Source organism: Sabethes cyaneus, chromosome 1 (genome assembly GCF_943734655.1).
Source record: "Sabethes cyaneus chromosome 1, idSabCyanKW18_F2, whole genome shotgun sequence".
In the NCBI taxonomy this organism is placed as follows: domain Eukaryota; kingdom Metazoa; phylum Arthropoda; class Insecta; order Diptera; family Culicidae; genus Sabethes; species Sabethes cyaneus.
The window spans coordinates 142,011,000-142,036,032 of NC_071353.1; the positions used below are offsets into that span (position 1 = coordinate 142,011,000).

The 25,033-nt window shown below is 41.9% G+C and overlaps 4 protein-coding genes and 1 pseudogene across 4 annotated transcripts; 2 read left to right on the forward strand and 3 right to left on the reverse strand.

Annotated features, from left to right (window-relative positions):
• Positions 1 to 3,215: 3,215 nt before the first annotated feature.
• Positions 3,216 to 6,675, forward strand: LOC128742560 (probable 2-oxoglutarate dehydrogenase E1 component DHKTD1 homolog, mitochondrial). Its single transcript, XM_053838963.1, has 5 exons — positions 3,216 to 3,480; positions 3,716 to 4,393; positions 4,460 to 5,710; positions 5,772 to 6,373; positions 6,434 to 6,675. Exons 1-5 carry the CDS (start codon positions 3,399 to 3,401, stop codon positions 6,533 to 6,535), a joined length of 2,715 nt encoding a protein of 904 aa, XP_053694938.1. The 5' UTR covers positions 3,216 to 3,398; the 3' UTR covers positions 6,536 to 6,675.
• An 8,468-nt stretch (positions 6,676 to 15,143) lies between these two features.
• On the reverse strand, positions 15,144 to 16,120 carry LOC128746314 (uncharacterized; annotated as a pseudogene).
• Positions 16,121 to 16,699: 579 nt separating this feature from the next.
• LOC128746315 (protein zwilch) lies at positions 16,700 to 18,731 on the reverse strand. Its single transcript, XM_053843364.1, has 3 exons — positions 17,687 to 18,731; positions 17,554 to 17,627; positions 16,700 to 17,494 (listed from the first exon to the last, which is right to left on the reverse strand). Exons 1-3 carry the CDS (start codon positions 18,729 to 18,731, stop codon positions 16,700 to 16,702), a joined length of 1,914 nt encoding a protein of 637 aa, XP_053699339.1.
• A 2,496-nt stretch (positions 18,732 to 21,227) lies between these two features.
• Positions 21,228 to 22,858, forward strand: LOC128732439 (NKAP family protein CG6066). Its single transcript, XM_053825692.1, has 2 exons — positions 21,228 to 22,468; positions 22,533 to 22,858. The coding sequence occupies exons 1-2, from the start codon at positions 21,333 to 21,335 to the stop codon at positions 22,702 to 22,704; spliced, it is 1,308 nt and encodes a 435-aa protein (XP_053681667.1). The 5' UTR covers positions 21,228 to 21,332; the 3' UTR covers positions 22,705 to 22,858.
• Positions 22,777 to 24,798, reverse strand: LOC128732431 (GPI transamidase component PIG-T). Its single transcript, XM_053825683.1, has 2 exons — positions 24,485 to 24,798; positions 22,777 to 24,425 (listed from the first exon to the last, which is right to left on the reverse strand). The coding sequence occupies exons 1-2, from the start codon at positions 24,648 to 24,650 to the stop codon at positions 22,843 to 22,845; spliced, it is 1,749 nt and encodes a 582-aa protein (XP_053681658.1). The 5' UTR covers positions 24,651 to 24,798; the 3' UTR covers positions 22,777 to 22,842.
• Between the last annotated feature and the right edge of the window lie 235 nt (positions 24,799 to 25,033).

The window sequence follows — 25,033 nt, forward strand, 5'->3', positions numbered from 1 at the left end:
GTTTCAGAATATTAAAGATAAACCATTTCAAGTATTTTTTCTGAAGATATCAAACTTCTACCTTTTACCCATTTTCAGCAATAGACCTTTGTTTATAAACGACCCCTCAAATCACATTTCTTCTTGTAACATGTTTATTTCAACAGAAAGCTCAATGTGATGTTCTAGACAACATTTTGCACATGAAAGAGAAATATTTTTGCTGGAGACTGTTTTGCTTTTTCTGCATTAATTAATAAGATATAACTGTTTTTAGGCTAAAACCCGTTTGATGAAAAATGTGTATTTTTTCAAGGGTGGTGTCTTCGGAGAAGTAAAATAATAAAATATAGCGCATCTTCCTGCACTTTTGTTTTCTTAAATAATTAAAAAAAAAGTTTTTTTCTCCAAAAGTTGCAGAAAATACTAAAATAAGCAACTTTGCTGAAAAAGGTAACTATCTATCTCTTACCGGTTACGAAATATAATGATATGTTAAAAAAGAGCATTTAAAAATCAATTACACTCAATAACTTTGCACACGATTATTTTATTGCTTTCAAATGTTCTACAAAGTTGTTTAGTATGTTGAAATACATATTTTCTGTGAAGACTGTTTGGCGCTAGGACGCATATTTATTGAGTTATAAAATGTATGAAAAAAAAATCCGCACTATTCCCAGGTATTCCCAGCCATGGTATTCCCAGGTATTCTCTGAAATACACATTTGGGCAGATAGCTTTAATAATTCCCTACAAATTGGTATGCAAACTAATTGCAGATACTTGCAGATGGCTAAGATATTCGGATTTTTCATCAGACGGTTTTTAACCTAAAATCAGTTATATCTTATTAATTAATGCATATAACGCAAAACAGCCTTCAGCAAAAATATTCCTCTTTTATGTGCAAAATATTTTCTAGAACATCACATTGAGCTGTCTGTTGAAATAAACATGTTACAAGAAGAAATGTGATTTGAGGGGTCGTTTATAAACAAAGGTCTATTGCTGAAAATGGGTAAAAGGTAGAAGTTTCAAATCTTCACAAAAATTACTTGAAGTTGGTTTATCTTTAATATTTTGAAACCAAAAAGGTACAAAAAAGTTTACTCAAAAAGTTATTACTTTTAATTGTTGTTTAAGTAATGCTTAAATATTGGACGACCCCTTCAAAATATGCAATTTTTTATTTAAAAAGTTGCCGAAGACTACATTGAGCTGAGACAAGCTGTTTAACCGCAAATATTTTTGTCCCGAAATTTTAATTTATGGCCCATAGTGCGTTGGAAGTTGAGAGATCGGCAGTTCTACGTACCAAGTTTCCAATCCTTAGTCCGTTATCGTCACGTGGGTCTATTTCTAATATTGGTAGCTACGCTTAACAAGTTGTCATTGTGACTCTTACCTTTTGTCCAATGCTGGAAAGTGCATGGGTCGAACCAAGCTATAATCTGAGATTATAACCGGATTCGAACCCACAACACCCGCCAGGGCATGCGGCTCGCTGGTACTTGTACCTTTGAACCATAGAAGTGCTGGACAAAAGGAGACTGCACAACCCCCCTTATTAACGTAGGTTGGATTATTTTTAGACACAAATCGTGCCTCTTCCTCCATCTACTGTAGAACCACCGACCGAAAAGTTTAATCTAACTTTGTGTTTACTGGCGGGACGACGACACTATGCAGACCCTTGCGACTTACGAGGTATTGCTTGTGACGCTGTTCGTCTGTCAGCGTGTTAGCCGCGATACCCAGCGCGGGTTTTCGGGGACGGCAAGATACAAGATGAAGAGTTTCTCATCAGAAAACACGAACCACTGACCAGCGTGCCGCGAAAGTATCAGTTTTGCTCCATCCAGCCTCTTCTTCGTTGTAGCCTCCATTACCCCGTGAACCTTACGTTTCTTGTACGTCTTGCATCCCAGGTCCTTTCCCATGATGGTGTGGGAAATCCCGATCGACAAATCTAGGTCACCAGCGGTCTTTCGGATCGAGCGGTTCATTTTTCGACGAACCCGCTCCCTTACCATCTTGATGGCGGCCGCCCGGCTCTAGCACGGCCCTTGGCCGAGCCCGTCTCGCGGTACCGACGGATGGCGTTATAGATGAAATTCCGCTTCATCCCGTGGGATTTCAACCGCCGAAATATGTCGCCGGGTCGTTCACCTCTCGCAAACAACTTTACTACGACGTTGCGGTACTCCTTCATCGCGCGCGGTAAACAAATAACAAATGACATCAAGTCGACACTTTGCGCCTCGCCTCGGAAGTTAAGTATTATATTTCATCACCCACATTTTCGTACGAGACATCAATTTCTACTTGTTTCTAATAGAATATCAATAAAAACTGTCGAACATAAGGAATGATTGATCATTTTTCGGATGTTCAGGACATCAGATTCGTTTAGGTTGACATAAAGGGAACTAATTCGTAACCTGTTGGGACGGGGGAATTCTGTTGCTGTTTTTCAGTAATACAAACGTTGTTATGCCAGACTTGGGAAGCAAAAATACGCCGACACGTGATTAAGCATTTATCAATAGCGTAGGATCGAGTGATTAGCGCTCAAAAACTATTATTTTTACGTGACGCTCGTTTCTTTAGATTTTTTTAAATGACAAACATTTCAGAATAAGTCCAACAAACAGATATATAACCCGAAAAAAGATAAGTTTCCCAAAATTGGTAGCATCAAATCTTATAGCACTCCCACAATAGCACAACCCCACATGAAGAAGCTACGATCGTAAACATCTATTCAACTGTCGGCACAAACAAGTCCAATACTCTGCCGAACCGGCCCCCAATGTATTTTTCTTGCAAATATATATAGGTACCAACAGCACAGACGTACGTTACTTATCAGCAAGTTCAACGGCAAAGTGGGTAATCATAAGGCACGCAACCGCAATGATGATAGCAATCAGTACTCTCAGATCAGGATGGGTCTATGTGTATGCATAGCCAAATTCCTCCGATGACGTTCGAATTCAAAACATAACATGATGTTGGATCCATGCAAAGCGACGAATAACAATATCATAAATACATAGTATGGAATGCAAAGATGAACTGGTTCCGAGTGTGACGGCTAAGCTCAAGTCCAACAAGAAAGCACATACCACACAGAGACGTTACTAGCCAGGGTGGGTTGTTTGTACGCTGAAAAAAATTACTCTCAGTTTCATTCTAACGCTCGTACCGATCTGTTCCCCGCACACGACAGGAGGACCGGTTTGCGACTTGAGCCACACAAAGATAAGAACAGAAAGTGGAGGAGAATAAACTCAAAACAATCGCATTTTTATCTCTTGTCCCTTGACGACTGGTGGCAGGCAAACAGGACCGATACTGCTGCTGGCTGAGCAGCTACGTGGAAGTGAAAAGAAACGTGAAGGCAGAGGTTCAAAATGATCAGGATTATTTCCCGACAGTACCACAGCACCCGAGGAGTGTTTGGATTTAAACCGAAACCGCAACCGGAGTTTAAATGTAAGTTTAATCGACACGGCTGATTGTGGAGGAGAAGCGCCACATGCCTAGCATCATAATCGTTTTCGCGGAATCTTATTTGCTCTGCTGTGTACGTTGATCTCTTATCAGCTGCGAAAATAGTCTCAACAAGTATCTATCCGAATCTCATGTGATACTTTAGAAAAATACTCCTTCCTATAGTAACAACTAATAGGCAGATGATTTTAATGAAAAGAAAATTGTATTATTTCAGTGGACAAACACATTGCTGAAGCAAGAGCCAGGAACAGTAACGTCTATCGTTGGGTTGAAGCATATCGTAACTATGCTCATCGAAAAGCAGCGATAAACCCGGTACTTTTCAGTCAACCTATTGAGACTCCAACGGTACTGGATTATGCTCGCTATGGATTGTCCGGTAACGAAACAGTTCAACCTACGGGAATAATTCAAACGAATAACTCGTCAGCCGTCACCACTGAACAATTGCAAGAGCTGCTGGAACAAATTTACTGTGGAACCACTAGTATAGAACTAGCGTACATCGAAAACGAACACGAACGGGAATGGCTGATTGAGGAATACGAGAAACTATTCCATACCGAGTTGAAAACCGACGACCGCAAAGAAATTGCCGAGCTCCTGCTGAAATCGCAAGCCTTCGACAATTTTCTGGCCGTCAAGTTTCCTACCGTTAAACGATACGGTGGCGAAGGAGCGGAAAGCATAATGGCCTTCTACCGACAACTGTTCCTCTGTGCAGCCGATGCCGACATACGGAACATCGTCGTTGGAATGCCACACCGAGGCAAGCTTAATGTTCTAACCACAATGTTTCAGACGAGGCCAGCGAAAATCTTCCGCAAATTCAAGGGCCTTCCCGAATTTCCCGCCGATGCGAAAGCCATGTGCGATATTGCAAGCCACTTTCGTAAGTTGGTTCAAATGCTTTTCCCTAGTTAATAAATAAAAACATGTAAAATTTTGTGATTTTCAGATACCTCACAGGATCTGGTAGTTCGCAACAAAACTATTCACCTGAACATGCTCCACAATCCATCCCATTTGGAGGCGGTCAATCCAGTTTGTATGGGTAAAACACGTGCGAAACAACTTTCGCAGCTGGATGGACCTTACAGTGGCAGTGACGAGCCGGAAAACTCTAAGATATTGAACGTTCAACTGCACGGTGATGCCGCCTTCGCCGGTCAAGGAATCAATCAGGAATGCCTGATGATGGCCTCCGTGCCGCACTTCGACGTCGGTGGATCGATTCATATGATCGTGAACAATCAAGTCGGTTTTACAACGCCGGGAGACCGCGGGCGTGGAACGCCCTATTCATCCGATCTAGCCAAAAGCATCATGGCACCGGTAATTCACGTCAACGGAGATGATCCGGAAGCGCTGTCCAAAGCTACACAGCTGGCGTTCAACTACCAGCAAACGTTCGGAAAAGATATCTTCATAGATTTGAACTGCTTCCGACGGTGGGGTCACAACGAGCTGGATGATCCAACCTTCACAAATCCTCTCCTATACAAAATAATTCACAACCGAAAGTCCGTTCCCGATCTGTACGCTGCTAAACTGCTGGAAACCGGAGAACTGGCGCAAACCGATATTGACGGCATAGTAAAAAGCCATCTGAACTTCCTCAATTCGGAACTACAAAATTTGAACGAATATCAACCGGAGCGAAGCTACTTCGAGCAACAGTGGAGCGAAATGAAGCAACCGGGAACTGAAATCACCACCTGGGACACGGGAGTAGACTATGGTCTGCTACATCTGATCGCACAAACAAGCGTCCAGCACCCGGCAGATTTCGCCCTGCATCCACATCTGAAGAAGCACCACGTCGAAGCACGACTGAAGAAGGCCGCCGAAGGGACGCGACTGGATTGGGCTACGGCAGAAACGATGGCCATCGGGAGCTTGATGTATCAGGGATTCAATGTTCGTATCAGTGGCGAGGACGTCGGTCGAGGTACGTTTTCCCAACGGCATGCGATGTTCGTCGATCAGAACACCAACGAAATTTACATCCCGCTGAACGCTTTGGAGGGAGGATCCGGCGGAAAACTGGAGATCGCCAACAGTATACTTTCCGAGGAGGCGGTACTTGGATTCGAGTATGGCATGGCAATCGATAACCCGAACAATTTGGTAATCTGGGAAGCTCAATTCGGAGATTTCTTCAACGGAGCTCAAATCATGATCGACACGCTCTTGGTGAGCGGAGAAAGTGAGTATTAAATTCAAAGTCAAGTCAAGACCAGTTCACAATCACATTTTTCTCATTTCAGCAAAGTGGATGGTTTGCAACGGATTAGTCCTACTACTCCCTCATGGCTTCGATGGAGCAGCATCGGAACACAGTTCCTGCCGGATGGAACGATTCCTTCAGTTGACCGACTCCAGGGAATCCACTCCGGATGGGGAAGATGTAAACTTCCAAATAATCTACCCATCCACACCGGCACAGTATTTCCACGCATTGCGTCGTCAAATGATTCGTAACTTCCGGAAACCGTTGGTTGTGATAGCCCCGAAAACCCTACTCCGCCTATCCGAGTGTGTTTCAACGCATTCGGAAATAGCCCCGGGGACGCACTTCCAATCGGTGATCGGAGATCACGTGGTAACCGACCCGAAAAAGGTAAAACGAGTGATCCTCTGCACCGGCAAGCATTACTATAATTTGAACAGTGAACGATTGGCGACGAAGAACAACGAAGTTGCGATCGTACGGGTGGAATCGCTTTGTCCGTTCCCGGTTCAAAGTATTCGTGATGAGCTGGAGAAGTACGCCAATGCACGTGACTTTATCTGGAGTCAGGAAGAGCACCGCAATATGGGCGCCTGGAGTTTCGTTCATCCCCGGTTCGAAAATATGTGCGGGAAGAAGGTAGGAATTTAAAATTATTCGTTATTCGTATCAGCTAAATGAGCAACCATTTATCTGCAGATTGCCTACCGTGGACGTTACGAAGGAGCCACCGTTGCTGTCGGTGTTAGTACGTGGCACGCAAAAGAAGCCGAGGAAGTTATCAAATCTGCCTTCGTCTGAATACCGCCTAGCTACCTTTGGAATGACTGTGAGATATTCTTAACGAAAAAAGAATCATGATCTCAAGATGCAAAGTTCTTTGAATCGTTGAATCAAATTCTTCAGGTAATGAGATTTTTAAGCTATCAAGATTTGAATAAATGAAGGTATTTTTAATTGATTATCTGTCACATGCTTTAATAAAACCTGAACACGTTTGATAAATGAAAATAATCCCAAGTTGTGAAAAACTGCGTTCGATTATTAATAATATCTAACGCGAGAATGCTCAATCTAGCGAAAGTTTGCTGAAGACATCTAATTGTAACAGATGCTGTAGTCCAGTGATGGCCAAACTGCGGCCCGCGGGCCGCATGTGGCCCTTCAAGATGATTCGTGCGGCCCGCGGACTGTCTTCAAAGATGGTGGACTTATAAGAAATTTTTTTTGATGACATAGTAGTCACTCAGTTTGGTTGTAATGCCTCATTCATTGTGAATCTGAATGCTTTCCGGTTTAAATCTTGTGGTGATTCCTAGAAGGTGGTTTTTGTTGTCGCTTATTTTACATTTTGTTAAGCACAGGAATGGCCAGAGATAATTGCGGCCCGCGGCATTCATGAGCGATCTGATTTGGCCCGCATCATGCCTATGCCTGGGCACCACTGCTGTAGTCGAACGTGTTTGAAAATTTTCAGATCACTTAGACTTAGAATACGAGTCGACAATAACCAAATAGTACATTCCGTCAAGTAGACCTCTAAAACGCATCGTTTGTTAGTTGCGTTCCATTGCCGGATATAAGAACTTCAGGCATACCAAATCGGCTGAAAATCCGACGCAAGATAGCAATAGGTGTCCCACATCAATTTGCATCACGAAAGAAACGCTGTAGAAAATTATCCACTGGGTATTTTGCTTTTAAAAATTAGGGTAGAAGTAGTTTAGAGTGTATTGTTTACACTGTATTTTTATCGTGGTTAGTTTTTCGAAAATTGGAAAAAAATGGCGGCATCCGAAAAGCAACGTTGCGAATTTATTTTGCGCAAGCACCTGGAAAATCCTCAGCTCTTTCATTTCCATGATGAGACTTACAGTACTGGACAATATAAAGTACACACCCGCTCTCATATTATATAACACGCGGTATCTTTTTTATTGTCAAACATATGAACTCGGTATATTTGGACAAATTGTAGTATTTTCAATGCTTTAAACGATTTATGTATCGTTAAATATAAACATTAGCTATTTTGGTCAAGCTATTGTATAGTTCTAGAAAAAGTCAATTTTTAGTTGGTCATAATAAAGTACGCACTACTAATATAATGACTGCACAACGCCGCCTACTGCATACGAATAGTTTCCTCGCCATCACACTGCAGCAAAGTGTCAAAACAAATTGTTTGTGATTGATTTTTCATTACTGGTGCGCGTTTTTATCTGGTACGATGTCAAAAATCAAATTTGTGAAGATATCCGTAAACTTATCGTTAAAAGTCGTAAGGAAGGTTTCTCGAATAGAGAAATTGCTCGAAGATATGAAATTAGTGAGGTATGAGTACGAAAAACATTGAAAAAATATGAGGAACTTGGAAGCGTGAAAGACCGGACTGAAAGAGGAAGAAAGCGGAGGACTACAACCAGTGATCGCCTGATTCGTCGAAAAGTGGCTAAAGATCCGTTCTCTACCAGCCGAGTAATCCGAGAAAATACGAACTTAAATATTTCCGAACGAACTGTTCGTAGAAGACTGAAGGAAATGGGATTTAAAAATGGATTGCTCAACGAAGGCCATTTATCCGAAATGTTACAGGTTTGTTTATTTCATATTCAATATTTGTTTTTAAGTAATATTAATTTGTATAGGATCAAACGTCTTAAATTTGCTCAAAAATATATCGACAAACCTCTGGAGTATAAAGCCTCTGTATAAAACATCTTCTGAAAGTACATCTATAAAGCTAATTTTTGTTCGATCACTATGAATAGTTATCTACTATAAATAATGAGAAAAGCATGAAAGTTTCAAGATGTGGTAAGTGCGTACTTTATTTTGTCCAGTACTGTACGTCAAGGCGAACTTTTGGCAGCTTCCAGGGCTACTGTACTTCACTACCCAGCACAAGTTTAATATTCCTAAGGAAGTAACGATGCAGAAACTTTCATAGTTTGCCAAGAAATACATTATGTGACAAACGGAATGCGCCGTTCGTGACTGCCGGGACTGTAAACGGGCAGATATGTGGATATTCAAAACGAAGGAGGCAGAGAAGGAACACTGATGGCTCATGAATTCACGCAGAAGTACGGTGCCAAGTAAGTGATTTTCCGAACGCTCCTTACCATCGCAAGTCGGCGTGAGATGCTTGAAAAACATGGATGTAGGGTTTTGGCAAAAAAGGGGTGAGGTCCCAATCATGGGAAAGAGGTCCAAATAACTAAAAAGGGTTGCGTTTCTCTTGCATTTAGACCGATTGCAGTTGCACAAATGGCTAAGAGACAATAAAGCGGGGGGTTATGAGGGGAGGGGGGATTAGGGACGGGGTGCCCCGAGGAATATATGAAAAAAAGGTTTTGTTTCTCCTCCGTTATAGGCCTTTTCAGAGCGCAGATGCATAATCGGCTACGTGACAGAAAGGGGAGCTGACTGGGAGAGAGCCAACAGGCAGGAGGGAGCGACAAGAAACGTGAATATAAATGTATGTTCTGCCATAACTACAGAACGACCGGACGGTTCTTTAAACTTGTCACACTTTTTTGACATAACAGAAACAGCGCAGAGTGGCTGACAAAAAGGGGGGCGATCTCTTACAAGGGAGGGAGGAACTTTCAAATGCGTATAGGCGTTTGTTTTGCAGAAGTTTCAAAAACGTAAAAAAGGTTTTGTCTCGCTTAATAGAGATTGCAAAAAGAAGACAGATTTACAGATGACTGGAGGACAACGGGAGGGGGAGCTAACAAGGGTAGACACATTCACATGAAGAAAAAGGGTTTTATTCTTGCATTATGAGAATTTTCGTTACAAAAGTATGAAGATCTGTGCTAGAGACACGGAAGCGTTTTCGTAGAACTACGAATGAGGATAAAATTGGACAATACGTGGCATTTTACAAATGTTCAACGGTTTGTTTCACAAATTTATATTATTAACAAATTAATAATAAATGTCTTGAAATTACATTTTTATCAATTTGCACATCATTTGTATCAACTGCTTGTTTCCAGAGTTTCCAGTTTCACTAATTAAACCACTGCATACTGCAGTTGACGAACGGTATTTGCACAGACAAACAGATGAGACACTCGTGTTAATTCCATCGTCCAATCAAAAACCACTCATTTTTCAAAAAAGCATGTTTCGCAACATGACCACACCGCAGCGTGCGAGTGTAGCTTCGAGTTTTCAGTATAAAACCATATAAATGTAAAAACCCAACAGCATAGCACCTAGCAAATGCAAGCTATTCCGCAACAAGCATAACAGAGGGTGCTAGTGTGCAAGCAAAATTTTTTCACATCAGTCAGTCACATCACATGCACTGCCGTGAATCGCATAACAGTCCCATTTTCTATGGAGTTTCCTATATATATGGGACTGTTATGCGATTCACGGCAGTGCATGAATATTCCTCGTTTTCATATACTAGACTTCGGTTTTGAGTATATTAGTACAACTATCGATATAATCGGTTGATAGCAAGAGATGGTTGCTCTTTTCTGCGAGCTCATTTTACGTCCAGGGCATCAATTTGGTCTAGTTTCAATGTTCAAATCATTAAATTAAAGAGAAAGCGTAGTTTTCAGCTTTCATAAAATTGTTTACTTTCAAGACATCAACTTAATCTAGGTTCAATCGAAACGAATAAATCTTTACCTATTGGACGGGAAAGCCTTGTCGTTTTTTTCCTATATCCAGATATAGTTGAATTCACAAGTCGGCACCAACTATTCAAAAGGACCAATCTGCAAAATGTAAACGAACCGAGTGAGGGTTTCTTTCCCTATGCTAGTCCAGCAGAAAATAACCCCCGCTCAGTTTGTTTACATTTTACAGATTGGCCTTTGCGAAAAGTTGGTGCCGAAGTATATAAACTTGCCATAGTGGACCTTGGAAGCCAATGATAATAAAGAGACAAGTTAAGAGGAAAGACTGTATGATACAGGCGTAGTACCAATACGCTTGTAGGATCTACCTAACTTGTGCTTAATTATCATTGCTTGGAAGCATCATGCTTACATATGCTTAATTGATTCGTTAATTCTTAGCATTTACTATATCAGTTAATTCTTAGAAAAAATTCTGATCGATTGATGCAAATATCTCTGAAATTTATTGAAAAATGGCTGTGTTACATGTTGTTGATTTCTCGTACTTTTAAAATACACCCCAATATTTATTTATTTAAAAAAATTCATCTAACCTATTTGTGGTCTTAATGAATAAAATATAGACATAGCACTGGATGAAAACTATCTACGCCGAAGTCGCTCTTTAGAGGCAGTACTCGTCAAATTAAAATCGAATAGATCCGCAACAGAGTTGAAGCTAGATGACATGAAGCAAATCGGGTCGTGTTGTCCATAGGTGGTGTTGCGTTTCGGTATGTACAGGAAAAGCCGTGGTCTAAGCGATCTAACAGGAGCATATATATTCAAACACTGCAGTATTTCCGGGGAGTCGATTTCGCTGATTAATACTTTTCCGATGAACACAGCCTGGGCAATGAATCTTCTTTGTTCCAGTAGCTCCCATCGGGACCAGCAGAAAAGGAGGATTTTAACTTATCGATTACAGTTTCAACGTGACGGTGCGTGATTTCAGCTAGGTTAAAATTAATAACATTGCTAGGTAAGTTGCGTAGAGCACCATCGGCTTCAGTACTCGAGGCAGTAGTGCTATGAAATGTACGTTGGAAGTTTTCAGCAAAGACAGTGCATTTTTCAGCCAGCGAACTGCCATGACTATCACCAAGAAACATGTCAACCGGTAGCCTCGCTTCTTTACGTTTGGTATTTACGAATGACCAAAATAACCTAGGATTGCGTCTAAGATTGTTCTGCATTCGAAAGGTGTACTGCTTGTAGAAGTATCGGTCATATTTTCGGTAGATGCTGCTAACACGGTTGAAGTGCTGTTTAGAAATTGCACATCGTCGTTTGCAATATTCTCGCAGAGCTGAGGAGCGCTGTCTTTCTAACAGCCGGAGACGCTGATTAGTCTAAGGAGGGTTTCGAGCTGGTCTTCGATAAGGAACAGAACGAGCGATTGCTGACATAACAGCCGAGTTGAAGTATTCCAGGGCTTCATCAACAGGCGGGGAGGACTCCAGAAACTGCCAATCAATTTGAGAAACGGCAACGTTCAGTGACTCAAAATCACCTCTGCGGAAATCCAAACTCGGAATGTCTGGGATATCCACGAATTGTACCGGCTCTGTTAGACTGACAGAAATGTCAAGCGCTGGATGGTTAAAATCGAGTGGTAGCAGTGGTTCACTCGCTTCAAACATTTCACATAAAGCTGCGTCATTAACGAGTGCCCAATCGAGCAGGCGACCGTTGCCATTAGTTACATGGTTAATTTGCGTTAGGTTGTGTAGGCTTAACCCATCCAATAGCGTGGAACAGGCTGCAGATATGTTGGACTGTAGAAAATCAACAGCAGGAGTACCATCATCCATACGTTTCCACACTATACCGGGTTGATTATAGTCTTCAAGAATAATCGTGCGTCACTACCGTCTAAGCGTGTAAGAATGGAGCCAATTGAACTAATATGATATTCTATGGAGACAAAATCAGATCTACGGTCGGGTGGTAGGTAGATAGCACCTAAGCTAATGCAGCGAGGTGGGACTGAAGTGTTAACCCATAATTGCTCAAGTGTATCACAAATTGGCATCAGATCAGCATAGCTGATTAAATCTTTAGAAATAGCAATCAGGACTCCACCGTCACGTGTCTTGCTGCTATTGCGAAGATCTCGATCGCAACGGTAAACGGAAAAACGATTACCAAAAAGCTGCACGGAATTAACACAACTGTCCAGCCAAGTTTCGGTCAATACAATAACGTCGTAGTCACATTCGGTGGTCGTCAGAAAGAAATCGTCAATTTTAGTCCGAAGTCCACGAACGTAACGGTAGTATATCCGAAGTCTAGTAGTCGGTGTGCCGTCAGTAAGGTTTTGCTCTACAGAGACTGACGATGGATCATCAGGTTGGGCAGTACTAGAAGCACAGCGCGAGTCAGTGGGTGAATAGGAGTTAGCAAATATGTACTTGCTATGGAGAGTGGTTTGGAAGCCCCGTTCCGCACACCCACACGTAAAACCGGGACGACTGATGAACGCTGGCAGCGGAGGACGGAGCAGTTAAAGCTAGTTGTTTGTGGGGAGGATCGAATCCAATTTTGAACGAGAAAAATGGTAAATTCGTGGAGTCAACCCCTTTTGGTACTAGACGAGCAACGTCAAAACTGTCTTCTTCATTAAGATCGAGACAGCGAGACGCAATTTTCGTCACATCAGCATTAGTTATAGTAGGTTGAAAGCCGGATAGATACAGCCACCACCTAGCCGGGCGGGGAGCGGATGTAATAGTGGCAACAGACAGATCACTAAAATCGATCGTGCTAGTGCCACGATCAGCCGAATCTCGTGCAGTTTGATCATTATTCAGCTCTACGTTACCAGCACGACGGCGTTTAATTCCTAGCTTGGGCCAAGATGTGACTGTTGAGCTTTATTCATTACGGTTTTGCATAAGACGATCTACTTTGTCACTTAGCGATCCAACGGTTTCAACCAGTTGTTGAAATTGATTTGAAATAGCAGCATCCATCGGTTGAGTCGACAAGTAATTTAACTTCTCAGCCAAATAGGTACATATGAGCCGGTACTTTAAGATCCAGATAGCGGTATTTCACCGAAAGCAGAAATAAAACACACTATTTACACCAACAATAATTTAAAAAACAATTTAGCAAATATTCGATAGAATATAGAAAACCAAAACGTAGTTCTACGTTAATAACAATAACAACGTGAAAATTTGTATGCAGGCGTTTTTAGAGCCGGGGAAGGTTCTTATGGTGGTTCGAGACTCCCCTCCTCTCTGGAACGGGGGGCTCCCATACAAATGAAACACAAATAATGCAATTTTAGTGCTAAAGTGTTCAGCGCCCAAATCAATATACCAAATATATTCGGAGTTCTGTTCTTTGGCAAAACAATTCGAAGGTGACATTCGTACGGAGAAAGAAAGTACCGTATAGTCGCCATCTACCGCTCATTTAAAAACGATACTAAGTTAGTTTGTCCATAACAAATCTAAATTGAGGTCAATCGAAACGCAATTTGCGTCATAAGCTAGAGAATACAATTGTGTTTACAAGAAAAATTCACTTGATTTCTAAATATTTAATGATAGTGACTTCGTTTTAAAAAAGTAATGCACTCTCACGACCCCTTTTACCGCTCACCTCAAATACGATGACCCATTCACCGCTCATATGGGAGCCATTTACCGCTCATATTTTTTTTTATTCTAATCGATCGAATAAAACCCAAATTATGGTTGAATTCGCTGCAGATCATTATTTTATTTATATTTCTTGACAAAATTAAATTTTGCTAAAGAAGTTTCTTTTTCAAATTTAAACTATTATTTAATTTGGATTCGCGTTCAAGTTTTTGCTTTTTTGTTTTTTCTTTTTTCTGCATCTCCTTTTGCTGCTTGTTGTTTTCCTTTAATTCGCGTTTTCTTACTTTCTCGTTTTCAATTGCCTGTTTTTCTTTTTCTTTAGCATCCAAATATGCCATAAAAGTTTGACTCGTAGCTACAACTGGATAACGGGTAACTCGTTTAGTGGGTGGTGGTTTTATAATGTTTGGATGCGTAAATATTTCCTCAAGTAAATGCTTTTTTTCCATGACCATGACATTCCATTCCATGACATTATTATCTAATGGCAAAGAATGGCAGCGTTCTTTTAATGTTGAAGTTTCCTCGAATATATCCTTCACTGTCGCCAGGTGTATTGAACACTTCTGATCACCCTCGGAAGACAGAAAATGATGGAAACCTGTTCATGGAATTATTTCAATATTATAAAAAAAATCGTCAATAATTTGGCGCTTACCATCAGCTATTTTAGATTCCGTTTCTGGGAAACCCAGGAATACACTTTCATCATCCTTTACCATACTATCAATCTCGTTTTTCCATTTTTTCCAAAATAAAAACAAGTTTGTGTCTTCTATCGAACCAGACCAACCTGGAGAATCCTTCTGCTTGGAAAACTCCGCTAACTGATACGGTGTTAGGCGTTCCTCGAAATCAACGAAACCGGGTTTCTCCACATTGTTTAGCTCGCTGACACAGTTGTTGGCTGTAGGTAAGCTTTCACTAGTCGGCATTGAACCGTAGTTGACGGCATCCGGATTCCAGGGATATAGTCCGCTTCTACGAAATCCACTTTTTATTATTTCCTCCATATTTTCAAAATTGTCGAGGGTGAGTTTGATCAGCGGACAAACTTCCGATTTGGCAATAGCTCGCATTCCATGTTTTGAACGGAATTCAAGAAGTGTATCTTCCCAGTGCTTTTTCATCGGTCCAAAAAAGCTAACATCCAGCGGCTGTGTCAAATGGGTCGAATTTGGGTACAAGCAAATAAGTATTATTTGATTTTTTTTACAGAAAAGAGTACTCAGCAACGTCACGTGGCTTCTATGACCGTCGACAAACAACAATACCGGCAGAGCGATCTTTTCTCTCTCCAGCCATGGTTGAAAAATGTTTTTGAGGAACTCGTAAAAAGCGTTTCCAGTCATCCACCCATTATCTGTTTTTCCGATTCCCCAGTCTGCTGGAGCCGTCCGGATCACTTCTCCAGGAAGCCGGCATTTATAGGGGAACAATACTAATGGGGGAAGCATCTTTCCATTTGCACTAGCTGTGAAGAGAGCCGTATAGCTTTCTTTATCACCATTTCCGAACACTGAATAGAAGTGTTTGGTGTTCTTCAGAGCCACACACTTTCGTTTCCTGACAACCAGTTCGCAGGCTGTCTCGTCCAGGTTAAAAATTCTTTGTGGCTCTTCTAAAAGCTGTTCGAGGCCTTCCTGCTTTAAATATGCACACACTTTCGAGAACCACTCTACAATCTGATCCTTTTTAATTGTTGCTCTGATTCGTGCCAGAACGCTCGGTTTTCTTAGCGATACTACCGGGTGTCGTTTTAAAAACAGCTGTACCCATTTTTTTCCTGGAATACCGTTTTTGAAAGGACTGCGCTTTTGGGAAAGCCTAATAAAATTTCCAACATTGATCCGAAGCTGCTTCAAAGTGACAGGAAAGCCAGTTCGAGCTAATGTAGTTAGCCACTTAACGATTTTTGACTCTTCTTCGTTTGTCAAGATAGATACCTGTCCGGGTTTGGACCCCTTGGGATATTTTCCACGTAATTTATCACGCAACGTTCCAGCTGGAATTTTATGCATTAATGCCGCCTGCCGTATAGATAAGCCATTTTTCGCAGCAGTCATAGCTGCTTGTAGGGCATTTTCGGAATATAATATTCTTTTGCGGGTCGGAATCATTACACGCACTGGCTACGAGGGTCTTCGAACATCAAAATATCAATGTGTCCCAGCGGACCACTAAACACAGCTTCTGGTGAATCAGTTTCTGAAAATGTAAACAACACTTTAATGAGCGCTAAATGGATTCGCACAATAAACAGTAGCACCAATTGCCGCTCGTAATGTTTTTGCATTTTTACACTAGTTTATGTAGTGTTTTTTAGAAACATAATGCAAATATGATCGCTACTTACCTGCTTCACGTTTTCGCGAACAAAAATTAATCAATAGTTGATGAAAACCATACTGTTTATTAAAAAAATGTTTAGGCCATACTCAGCCGACCTGAATAGCAAAACAAACAAAATGGCGTTTTTTGCACCACACTGTAAAAAATAATTATTTTTGACATTAGATTTCATTCACACAGTGAAAATATATATCTAATTTATATCGTTAAGCATACGAAATTACTGTTTGGTAATATTTTTTCCAATAGTATGCTGCGTTTTTATTTAATAATGCATTTTGGTTTGAAATGAGCGGTGAATGGAGCTGAGCGGTGAATGGCGACCTTATGGTACTCACTGTTTCGTCTTAATGATTGATCAGTTTCGTATATTCCAAACACCAGTAAGGATTCATCCCTTCTGCACATTCCGCCTGCAGCTGACTGTACAGGTGCGTGGGCAATATTGGTTCCGAGCTCTGATAAAAGGTGCTCTCCACTGTCCGAAATTTACACTTGCTAATCATCCTAACCTTGCGAATGTAAGGCGTCGAGTTTTCCACCAAATCAATGATCTCATTGTTCATGATAGGGATTTCAAGCCGATCAGTTTTGCGCGACCGTATATCTTCGAAGCAGACAGCCGGTCTGCTAAAGTATTCCTCAGCTACTTGCGAGTAGATATTGGTTAGCTTCAAGTGCGTTTCGATAGAGAGCAAATGTTCGAGCAAAAGATGAACCTGTGCAAGCTTTCCAATCTTAAGCGTGGCTTCACTCGCATTAAAGTAGCTATTACGAATGGCTCCATCATCGTCATCATCCTGCTCAGGGCTACCGATGCCCGAAAGCAGAGTCGTTTTCCGACTGTAAGCAGATTTGGCTTCCGATGGCTTTACTGCATCATACATGGATTTCCGAACGCTAGAGGCTCGAGAGCTGGCTTGTGCTTCATTCGTCGCGGTGCTCTTACCCACATTTTCCAGGTCTAAGTTGCAAATTTTGCTCTCATGGAATATTATCTGATAATCGTTGAAAATTTTCTCCAATCCTATTTCCAGTAGAAGCTCTAGCGGTTCGGCACCACTTAGCATAGGTATCGCCAAGCGGCCTTGGGCAATTGACTTAATCAACTGCGCTAGTCGATTGTTGTTACTTGGTATGTTCTATAAGATTATGTTTGTGATAATTAAATTTTGTTCAAAAAACCCTTAACTGTACTCACCGCAAGGTTGCTTTTCGAGGCAGCTTTAAAGATGAACGTCAGAACTTCCTTCAAATCGTCATACCCGGAGCAATCTAAAATGATTTTAGCTATAAGAAGTATGAAATAAATTTTAAACATAACTAAAACTCACACTTCAAAACGCTCCACAATCGATCCGTCACGTCGGTAGCCGTTCTATTTTTTACGCGTTCCACAACCGATCCGATCTGTACCAGCTTATAATCGGTCGATTCTATCATGCAAAATTCGGTTAAAATCTTGTGAACCCTCTCCTTAATCAGATCAATATCCAACGAGCCAGCAAAGGTATCACTCTCAAAGTTAAGACGCCCCTCGCTGCGAATTTGTATTATCTTCTCTTTGATGGTCTCGAGCAAATGCAGTTGGCTCCAAAAATATTCCGCAACCGATTGGGTGTCGTCAATGCGAATGGTTTGCCGCAACCAAATGTCGGCTTTTTTATTGATACAAAACGAAGGTTGCTCCGAGTAGCTAGTCCAGCGCAGTTTGATACTAATATGAGACTGAATCTTATAGCACAGTTCAATGTTTGTTTCCAATTCCTTCCCGGTGCCAATTTGTGCCTTTGTTTCGTGAGCTTTTAGGAACCTCGCCATCGAGAGAGTATCGTCAGCAAAACAACCCAGCAGTGTGACTACCCCTCTAACGAACTTCCGTGCTCCTTTTACTACAATTTGTAGCAACACTGTTTGGTCCATATCACGCGCATCACACAAAGCCCACAATTGACCACAACCGGACACGTTACTGTTCAGCACTTCCTGAAGAATCGATCGACCTTTTTCCACGGGAATCGGTGCATAACATTCTTCCTTCTCAAGCCAAGAATTTTCCAAAAAGACCACCGCTTGGTGATCATCGGAAAGATTCAGATCTTCCAGTTTAACATCATCCTTCAGTGGCGAACCGGTAAGATCCAGATCGGGAGCGCTAGATGAACTGCCTTTTTTGGAGCTAAATTCATTTCCGTCTGTCTGCATGACCCGGCTTCGAAGTTCGTCATACTTGTATATGAAGATTATTTTCGAATCGACTTCTTCGGCCAACGATTGAATGTAGGTGGGTGCCGGAGCCAACAGCACATCCACCGAATCGTAAGTATTTTTCAGGAAGGCATACAAATTAGCAAGATTGCTCACTTCTGATGCTGACATTATTTGTGGGATGTCGGAATCGGCACTTGTCGAAATTACGTATTTTATTCTTTTAATTAAAAATTAAACTTTTCGCACAAGATTCAGTTACAGACAGAGCGCGTAAATTTTTTAAAATTGTTTGACTTGAACAACAGTTACTGTCAAAACAAACCCAGCAAAAACCTTACAAAGGTCGTGGCGTTTGGAATGAGCACTCAAAAAAATCCACACGTCCTTTTTACGGCGTGAAACGTGACATGATTTTTTATAGTTATGTAATCTTATAGCGAATAGGGTGTTTGCAGAGTGCATATGTATTGGAGATCTGTTGGACAGGCAAAAGTGACAGCTCCATATAAAACACACGGGCTGGGAAGAGCAAAATTTTTTAAATGATTTATTTTCTTCATTTAAAACAGAAATTACAAGTTGCTTCATACATATGGCAAGGTCAAGGCAAGGTAATATACCTGTTTACTAAATAAAAAAATTATTTTCAACAAATAAGCTAAGACGCGGTAGCAATGATCAAAAATGTAACTATGACCCAAGGGGTCGGTCACTCGGCACAGCCGTTTTTATGTTAGGCGACTTGAAACGAGCCGAACCGTGCCGGTGCTGTACCGAAAGTGCCGAACTGCAAGATTTGTTAAATTCGTTAAAATCTGATAGATCTGGCAACCGTGCGAGATTATTTTGACAACTGGCAGTGCTCCCATTTCATATGTAAAATTGAACCGGAGGTGTGTAAAGCCCTATAAATGTTATTTTTATAAGGCTTTAGAGGAGTGCCGCTTGATATCTCTGCAGTGCCGGGGCACTATGTGCTGAGTGTCCGACCCCTTGGTTATTTCTAATATTTTAGCGGTGTTTGCTGTGGTGTCCATCAACACTTTTGCGCTTCTCTTGTGAATTTTTGTTTCTACAGTTGCACGCATGAAATCAGCCAATCAGGAAGCTCGGTCCGCCCCTTTCAAATGTTGGTCGACATTTCGTATCAGCGCCAGTGGTGACGTATTGTTCCATCAGTTTGCACTTTCTGGTTCACTTATGCTGCATCAAGGCTTCCTTCAGCTCACGACTGTTAGTCTTGCGATAGATGACTCCGGCGTGCCTTTCCTATAGAAATATTGTACCTTGCAGAAATTTTACGAGTCCTACGCAAATACGTTTTTTAATAATGATTATCCTGTACCTACTAAATACACTGAAACTATGCTTGTCAAGCAAGGAGGGGTGCAGTGGGGAGGCAATAACGACCAACTGATGGTTTAAATTGCTAAATTGCAAATACCTGTGGTAAACGCACCCAAGTAACAATTTCAGGCTGATCAAACGCTTTTACAGCTGATTTTATCCAACCTGTGGCTGATCTATGGTTTAGGTTCAGAAATGAAAACCTTTTTTCAGCTCTTAAACATCTAAATCTGGTGATTTTATCAAGCTTCGGGCTAATTAATAGCTGCTTTCGAAGCTGCAATGAAGCTTAATAGAAACTTTTTTGCGCTTTTAAATAGCCAATTTGCGCAATGCTGTCAATTCTATTTTTAGAACGAGAAATAGTTTTGCAATCTGCTTTTCCAGTCGCTTAATCGACGCTTCATCAACCTTTATGCAGCCAAAAAAATCTATTTTTAAATTAAAAAAAAATAAACGCGTCATTTTTATTTCGCCGTAAACGCGATATTTTTAGTTTCGAATAACTTTAATTCGTACAAGTAAGCTAGAGCTAAGCTAATTAAAAATGCATGTCTTTTTTCCGGGAATTGAACCAGCCATCTTTTGATCCATAAGCACTCACCGTATGATCCGCCCCATTTGCATCTGCAGAAGAGACAGTGAGAATATCTTTACACCTGAAGCCTAGCCCGTCTAGCGTGAAGCAGTCGATAATGTCGATAACTGACAAACTTTTGCTGTCAGCCGAATTGCGAAATTCTATGATCTGACAGTATGTGTGCTGTGAGCCGAAAGAAAACTGGGTAGAAGTTTTTAAAGCCACTTTAACGCCCTTAAGCAGCCTTAAACTAGTTTGAAAGCTGTGAGCCTAATGAAAGCTTCCACTCTACATTTTATCACCTTTAAGCAGCCGTAAAACGGTTTGGTGTTTATGGCTGTTTAGAAGCAGATTGTTTAGCAAAAAAAATCCGTTATTAAGCTTTTTTATCAGCTTTTGAGAGAGAACTGGTTTGAAAAACTTAAAGTAGCTTAAACATCGTTTATTTATACACCATTTGAGTGCTTACTTTATGCAGCTTTGATCGCCTTAAACCAACCCGTAAACAGCTATTGCTCTTGCAATTCAGCTACCGTTGTTACTTGGGCAGAAAATAACCACGCTAATAATTTTTGCGTGGGACTCTAAATAGGTGGAGATGGAGACTCCGCAATATTTACAATGAAATTTTTTTTCTGTCTGTGCTGTGAAAAACACTTTATAGCAACATACCGATTTTGTTCCGTGTATTATGTCAAACGTGTCAAACGTTTTTGCACCGTTGTCGGAGTCTGTCGGAGTTTATAGGAATAGGAATGTAAAAATATCTATTTTAGATTTTATTCGTCTATTATATTAGATTGTTCAAGCAAGTTTAACTTACCCTTGGTGCTTCAATTCAAATGGCAAGCCGGAGTCGTTCCCGAGAACGGGAGGATCGTAATCACCGATCGTTTAAAGGTAAGAACAAAGAAGACCGTAACAGGCGAAGACGACAAAGCTCCAGCAGTAGCAGCAGCAGCAGCAGTACCAGCGATAGCGATAGCAGCGATGATCGTTCACGACAGAAGAACCGCCATAAGCGACGATCCGATTCACATTCACCTCGAAAACACACCAGTCGCGATGAACGTAAAAAACGGCAAAAGCAGTCGGACAAATCAAGTCGACGGTCAAACTCGCGAGAACACAGACGTCACTCCAGTTCCAGGGATCGTTCCAAGCAACAAACGCGCTCTCGTAAACACAAGTCCCCGGATCCGAGTGAGCAGCAACGGGTTGACTTCAGTTACAATGGATCCTCCGGCGGAGGTATTTCCAGCAAACGATGGGATAACGATATGTATCGGGAGAATCAGTCCCGCCACGACGCCGATCGCAGTTACCGGCCTCGGTATAGAACGGTTAACGACGCTATGGACGAGGAGCTTCTGCAGTCCCGTCGCTTGCAGCGAGAAGCAATCGGCGAAGAAGGCGCTCCGATGGTGTGGGCTGATTCGCCCTCCCCGCGAGACTCGTCCGATGACGAGGAAGGCGAGCAGACGGTGGTGAAAAAATCCGCAAAAAAGTCTTCAAAGAAAAAGTCGCGATCCGGAAGCGACAAAAAGAAGAAGGATAAAAAGAAAAAGAAGTCATCGAAAAAGCACCGTAAGAAGGAGAAGCATTCGAAGAAGAAAAAGAAGAAAGCAGCATCCGGTAGTTCTTCTTCCTCGGGGGAGAGTGACGGTGAAGAGGAAGACGAATGGGTGGAGAAATCTGCCGCTGGGGCGGACCATTCTAGGCTTGCCAAGGCGGGCAGTTCGAAGGCCGGTGTTGTAGCTCTGGAGGAAGAAACAGCGGACGGAGTTGTTGGCCCGACAAAAACGAGCGGTAATCTAAGCCAGAAGGACTTCGGTCGGGCGCTGTTGCCCGGTGAAGGAGCGGCTATGGCCGCTTACGTCACCGAGGGCAAACGTATACCTCGGCGTGGTGAAATTGGGCTTACCTCGGAGGAGATCGATACCTTCGAGAAGGTGGGCTACGTTATGAGCGGCAGTCGGTAAGTTGAATTGAGTTGGGTTTTGGTTCAAAAGATGGGAGTAATTAGCATTGATTTCTTTTAGGCATCGTCGAATGGAAGCTGTTCGAATACGTAAGGAAAATCAAATTTATTCTGCGGACGAGAAGCGAGCTCTGGCAATGTTCAGCAAAGAGGAACGACAGAAGAGGGAGAACAAGATTTTGTCACAGTTTAAGGAGATGATAAGCGCCAAGCTGGCGAGCGACAAACACTGAGAAAAGTGCGTACAGTTAGAAATCCGATTACTTGTATTAATTTTAATAAAATATAAGACCAACTTGGTGTTTTATGGTTTATTCTAAACGGTGACTTAGTTACAACTCATACTTATTTGGTATAAAACTATTTCACAGCTACTTCTGCTCAGTCTTATCCGCACTAGGCGTGGATTCTGTGCCAACGTCATCAACTTTTTTTGCTTTACGCTTGAACCAACCTTTGACTTTATCCATCAGTTTGGGTTTTGCCGCTTCCTTACTTTTGGCGACAATTTTCTTGGTGGAAATGTTGTGTATCGGCCCGAATGCCAGAGCAACGACAGTACAGGCTAGACAAATCACATTGTATGGCATGCTGAAATCCGGAATGGGTAGAGTCAGCAGAAGTGCTTCGGTTCGTATCTGCAGAAAGTATCCGTTCGGTTGAGTTGCGTTGAAAGTGTCCCTAAACAGAGCAGCTTCCTGTGGTAGCGCGGTATAGTTGCGTCCTATCGGTAACAGCACCGAAATAATCGACGGTTGCATGTAGTGGCCATGACTGGCATCTGGCGGATATTCCTGCCATTTGAGGAAAATATAGTCAAAGTCAATGGATAGTTCAATGGTGCATCGAGCCGGTATGGTGACTGCAAGCTCCAGCTGGGTGGGACGTTCTCGCTGTCGACCCGGTACGTATTTGACCACTTTGGGAATGATCCGTTCGTCGTTTCTTTTGATCTTCAGCGTGTGCAAATAGATTGGTACAAACCAAGGAATGTTTTCGAAAATTAACAAATTTAGTTCAGTCCAGTGGGTGTTTGTGATTCGAGTAACGATACGTCCCCGTTCCTGGCCTACGCCGGAAATGAATCGTTTGGAATAGATTGGTGGAGCCTGAATTATCGATACTAAATTCGGGTCTCGCTTATCTATGGCGGCAACGTTAAACATCCGCTGTTTCTTCTCGAATTCCTTGATGTCATACTCGTACAGTACAGAGCTTGCTCCTCCTCGCGTGGAATGTATAATATTGGTCGGCTTTTGCGTCATTTCGTACTCCTGATGAGTAACATCTACGTACAAACGACTACTTTCGGACAGAATACAAGCTCCCTCCAATCCCTGCCCGAAAAGTTTACGAATAGACCAATCTTTTCCACCGAAAAGCCGTTGATCCTGAACCAAGCTTAAACTTTGTCTAACTTCCAGCTGAAATTGAACGCACTCTTTATCGGCGCAAAGTTTCCTAATGTGCACTGCCAGCGAATTGTAATTGCTCGTATAGATATGATCGGGCGTCAGTAGCGAAGCAAACCCTTCCTCCGATTTGCACGGAAGTAATTTCTTCCAAGGTGTCAAATTTTCCGTACAAACAACTTCTCGCGGCAGAGCCGCATAGCGGATCTTTCCCGCCGGTTGACCATCGAAGCGATGCGTTTGCGGTCGTAAAGAAAATTCCGGCCGGAAGGTATTCGTGCTGTCAACGAAACTCAACGAGGCACAAAACAGCCCGGAAAGCGTTCCGCACAGTAGTTTCCATTTGCCGTCAATTTCCGCATCGCCTACTGTGGTAGATTCGAACCACGCCCAAACTTCCGCTCCCGGTCCAGCATCGAGGACCGGAAAGCCCCAATTTTCGTAACGCCAAATGCCATTGGTGAAGCTGAGATGCAGTTCGTCGATATCGTAGTGGTGAAAAAGTTCCGCCAGGGAACGGGACACCAAATGGGTGTGTAACACTGAAAGTCAAAAGCAGTCAATTAAAATGCAGTAAATGTGTTTAAACGAGAGTACTTACGACTGTCGTTGGAATTCAGATCCCAGCGGGTCGTGAACTGAAAGTAGCTGTAAACAAATCCATCCGGAAGTGGTTTTATAAACATTTCTTCGTTGAACATATCGCTGAATTGTATGGACGGCCGGACGAGGGCCAGCAACATAGTTAACCACAGAATGTGATACATTTTGAATTCGTTCAATAAACTAAGCTATTCTCGGTAAAAGCAGTAGGTCCCGGTGTTGTTAAATGCGTCTTACTACTTTTTTGTGATTTACTGAATAAAATATTTCCTACAAAACATGTTTAGTAAACTACAGTGGCAAACGCAAAATCACCGATGATCGATTGAAGATTGACTGACAGCACAGAACGGACGGTGCGGTGACAGCACCTGCTTACACTGTAACTTCAAACCCTTCAAACTATTTGAACATATTTATTTTAATCAGAACAGCGCACAGTTTATTTTTCCTGCTTTTTAAATTTAATTTATTTAAACAATTCCTTGTTTAATTTAAAAATAATGGGGTCTTGGATCTTGGTCGACTTGGTAAAAAAATTTAAATT

What these genes read in the sequence shown, in the direction of transcription:
- LOC128742560 (XM_053838963.1), top strand. Translation starts at nt 3,399, where the DNA reads ATGATCAGGATTATTTCCCGACAGTACCACAGCACCCGAGGAGTGTTT. An exon ending in ACCGCAACCGGAGTTTAAAT is followed by an intron (nt 3,481 to 3,715) that starts GTAAGTTTAATC and finishes GTATTATTTCAG; the next exon opens with TGGACAAACACATTGCTGAA. An exon ending in AAAATATGTGCGGGAAGAAG is followed by an intron (nt 6,374 to 6,433) that starts GTAGGAATTTAA and finishes ATTTATCTGCAG; the next exon opens with ATTGCCTACCGTGGACGTTA.
- LOC128746315 (XM_053843364.1), bottom strand. Translation starts at nt 18,731, where the DNA reads ATGTCAGCATCAGAAGTGAGCAATCTTGCTAATTTGTATGCCTTCCTG. An exon ending in ATTGTGGAGCGTTTTGAAGT is followed by an intron (nt 17,628 to 17,686) that starts GTGAGTTTTAGT and finishes AAATCATTTTAG; the next exon opens with ATTGCTCCGGGTATGACGAT. An exon ending in CCTCGAAAAGCAACCTTGCG is followed by an intron (nt 17,495 to 17,553) that starts GTGAGTACAGTT and finishes ATAATCTTATAG; the next exon opens with AACATACCAAGTAACAACAA.
- LOC128732439 (XM_053825692.1), top strand. Translation starts at nt 21,333, where the DNA reads ATGGCAAGCCGGAGTCGTTCCCGAGAACGGGAGGATCGTAATCACCGA. An exon ending in TACGTTATGAGCGGCAGTCG is followed by an intron (nt 22,469 to 22,532) that starts GTAAGTTGAATT and finishes GATTTCTTTTAG; the next exon opens with GCATCGTCGAATGGAAGCTG.
- LOC128732431 (XM_053825683.1), bottom strand. Translation starts at nt 24,650, where the DNA reads ATGTATCACATTCTGTGGTTAACTATGTTGCTGGCCCTCGTCCGGCCG. An exon ending in TCTGAATTCCAACGACAGTC is followed by an intron (nt 24,426 to 24,484) that starts GTAAGTACTCTC and finishes TTTGACTTTCAG; the next exon opens with TGTTACACACCCATTTGGTG.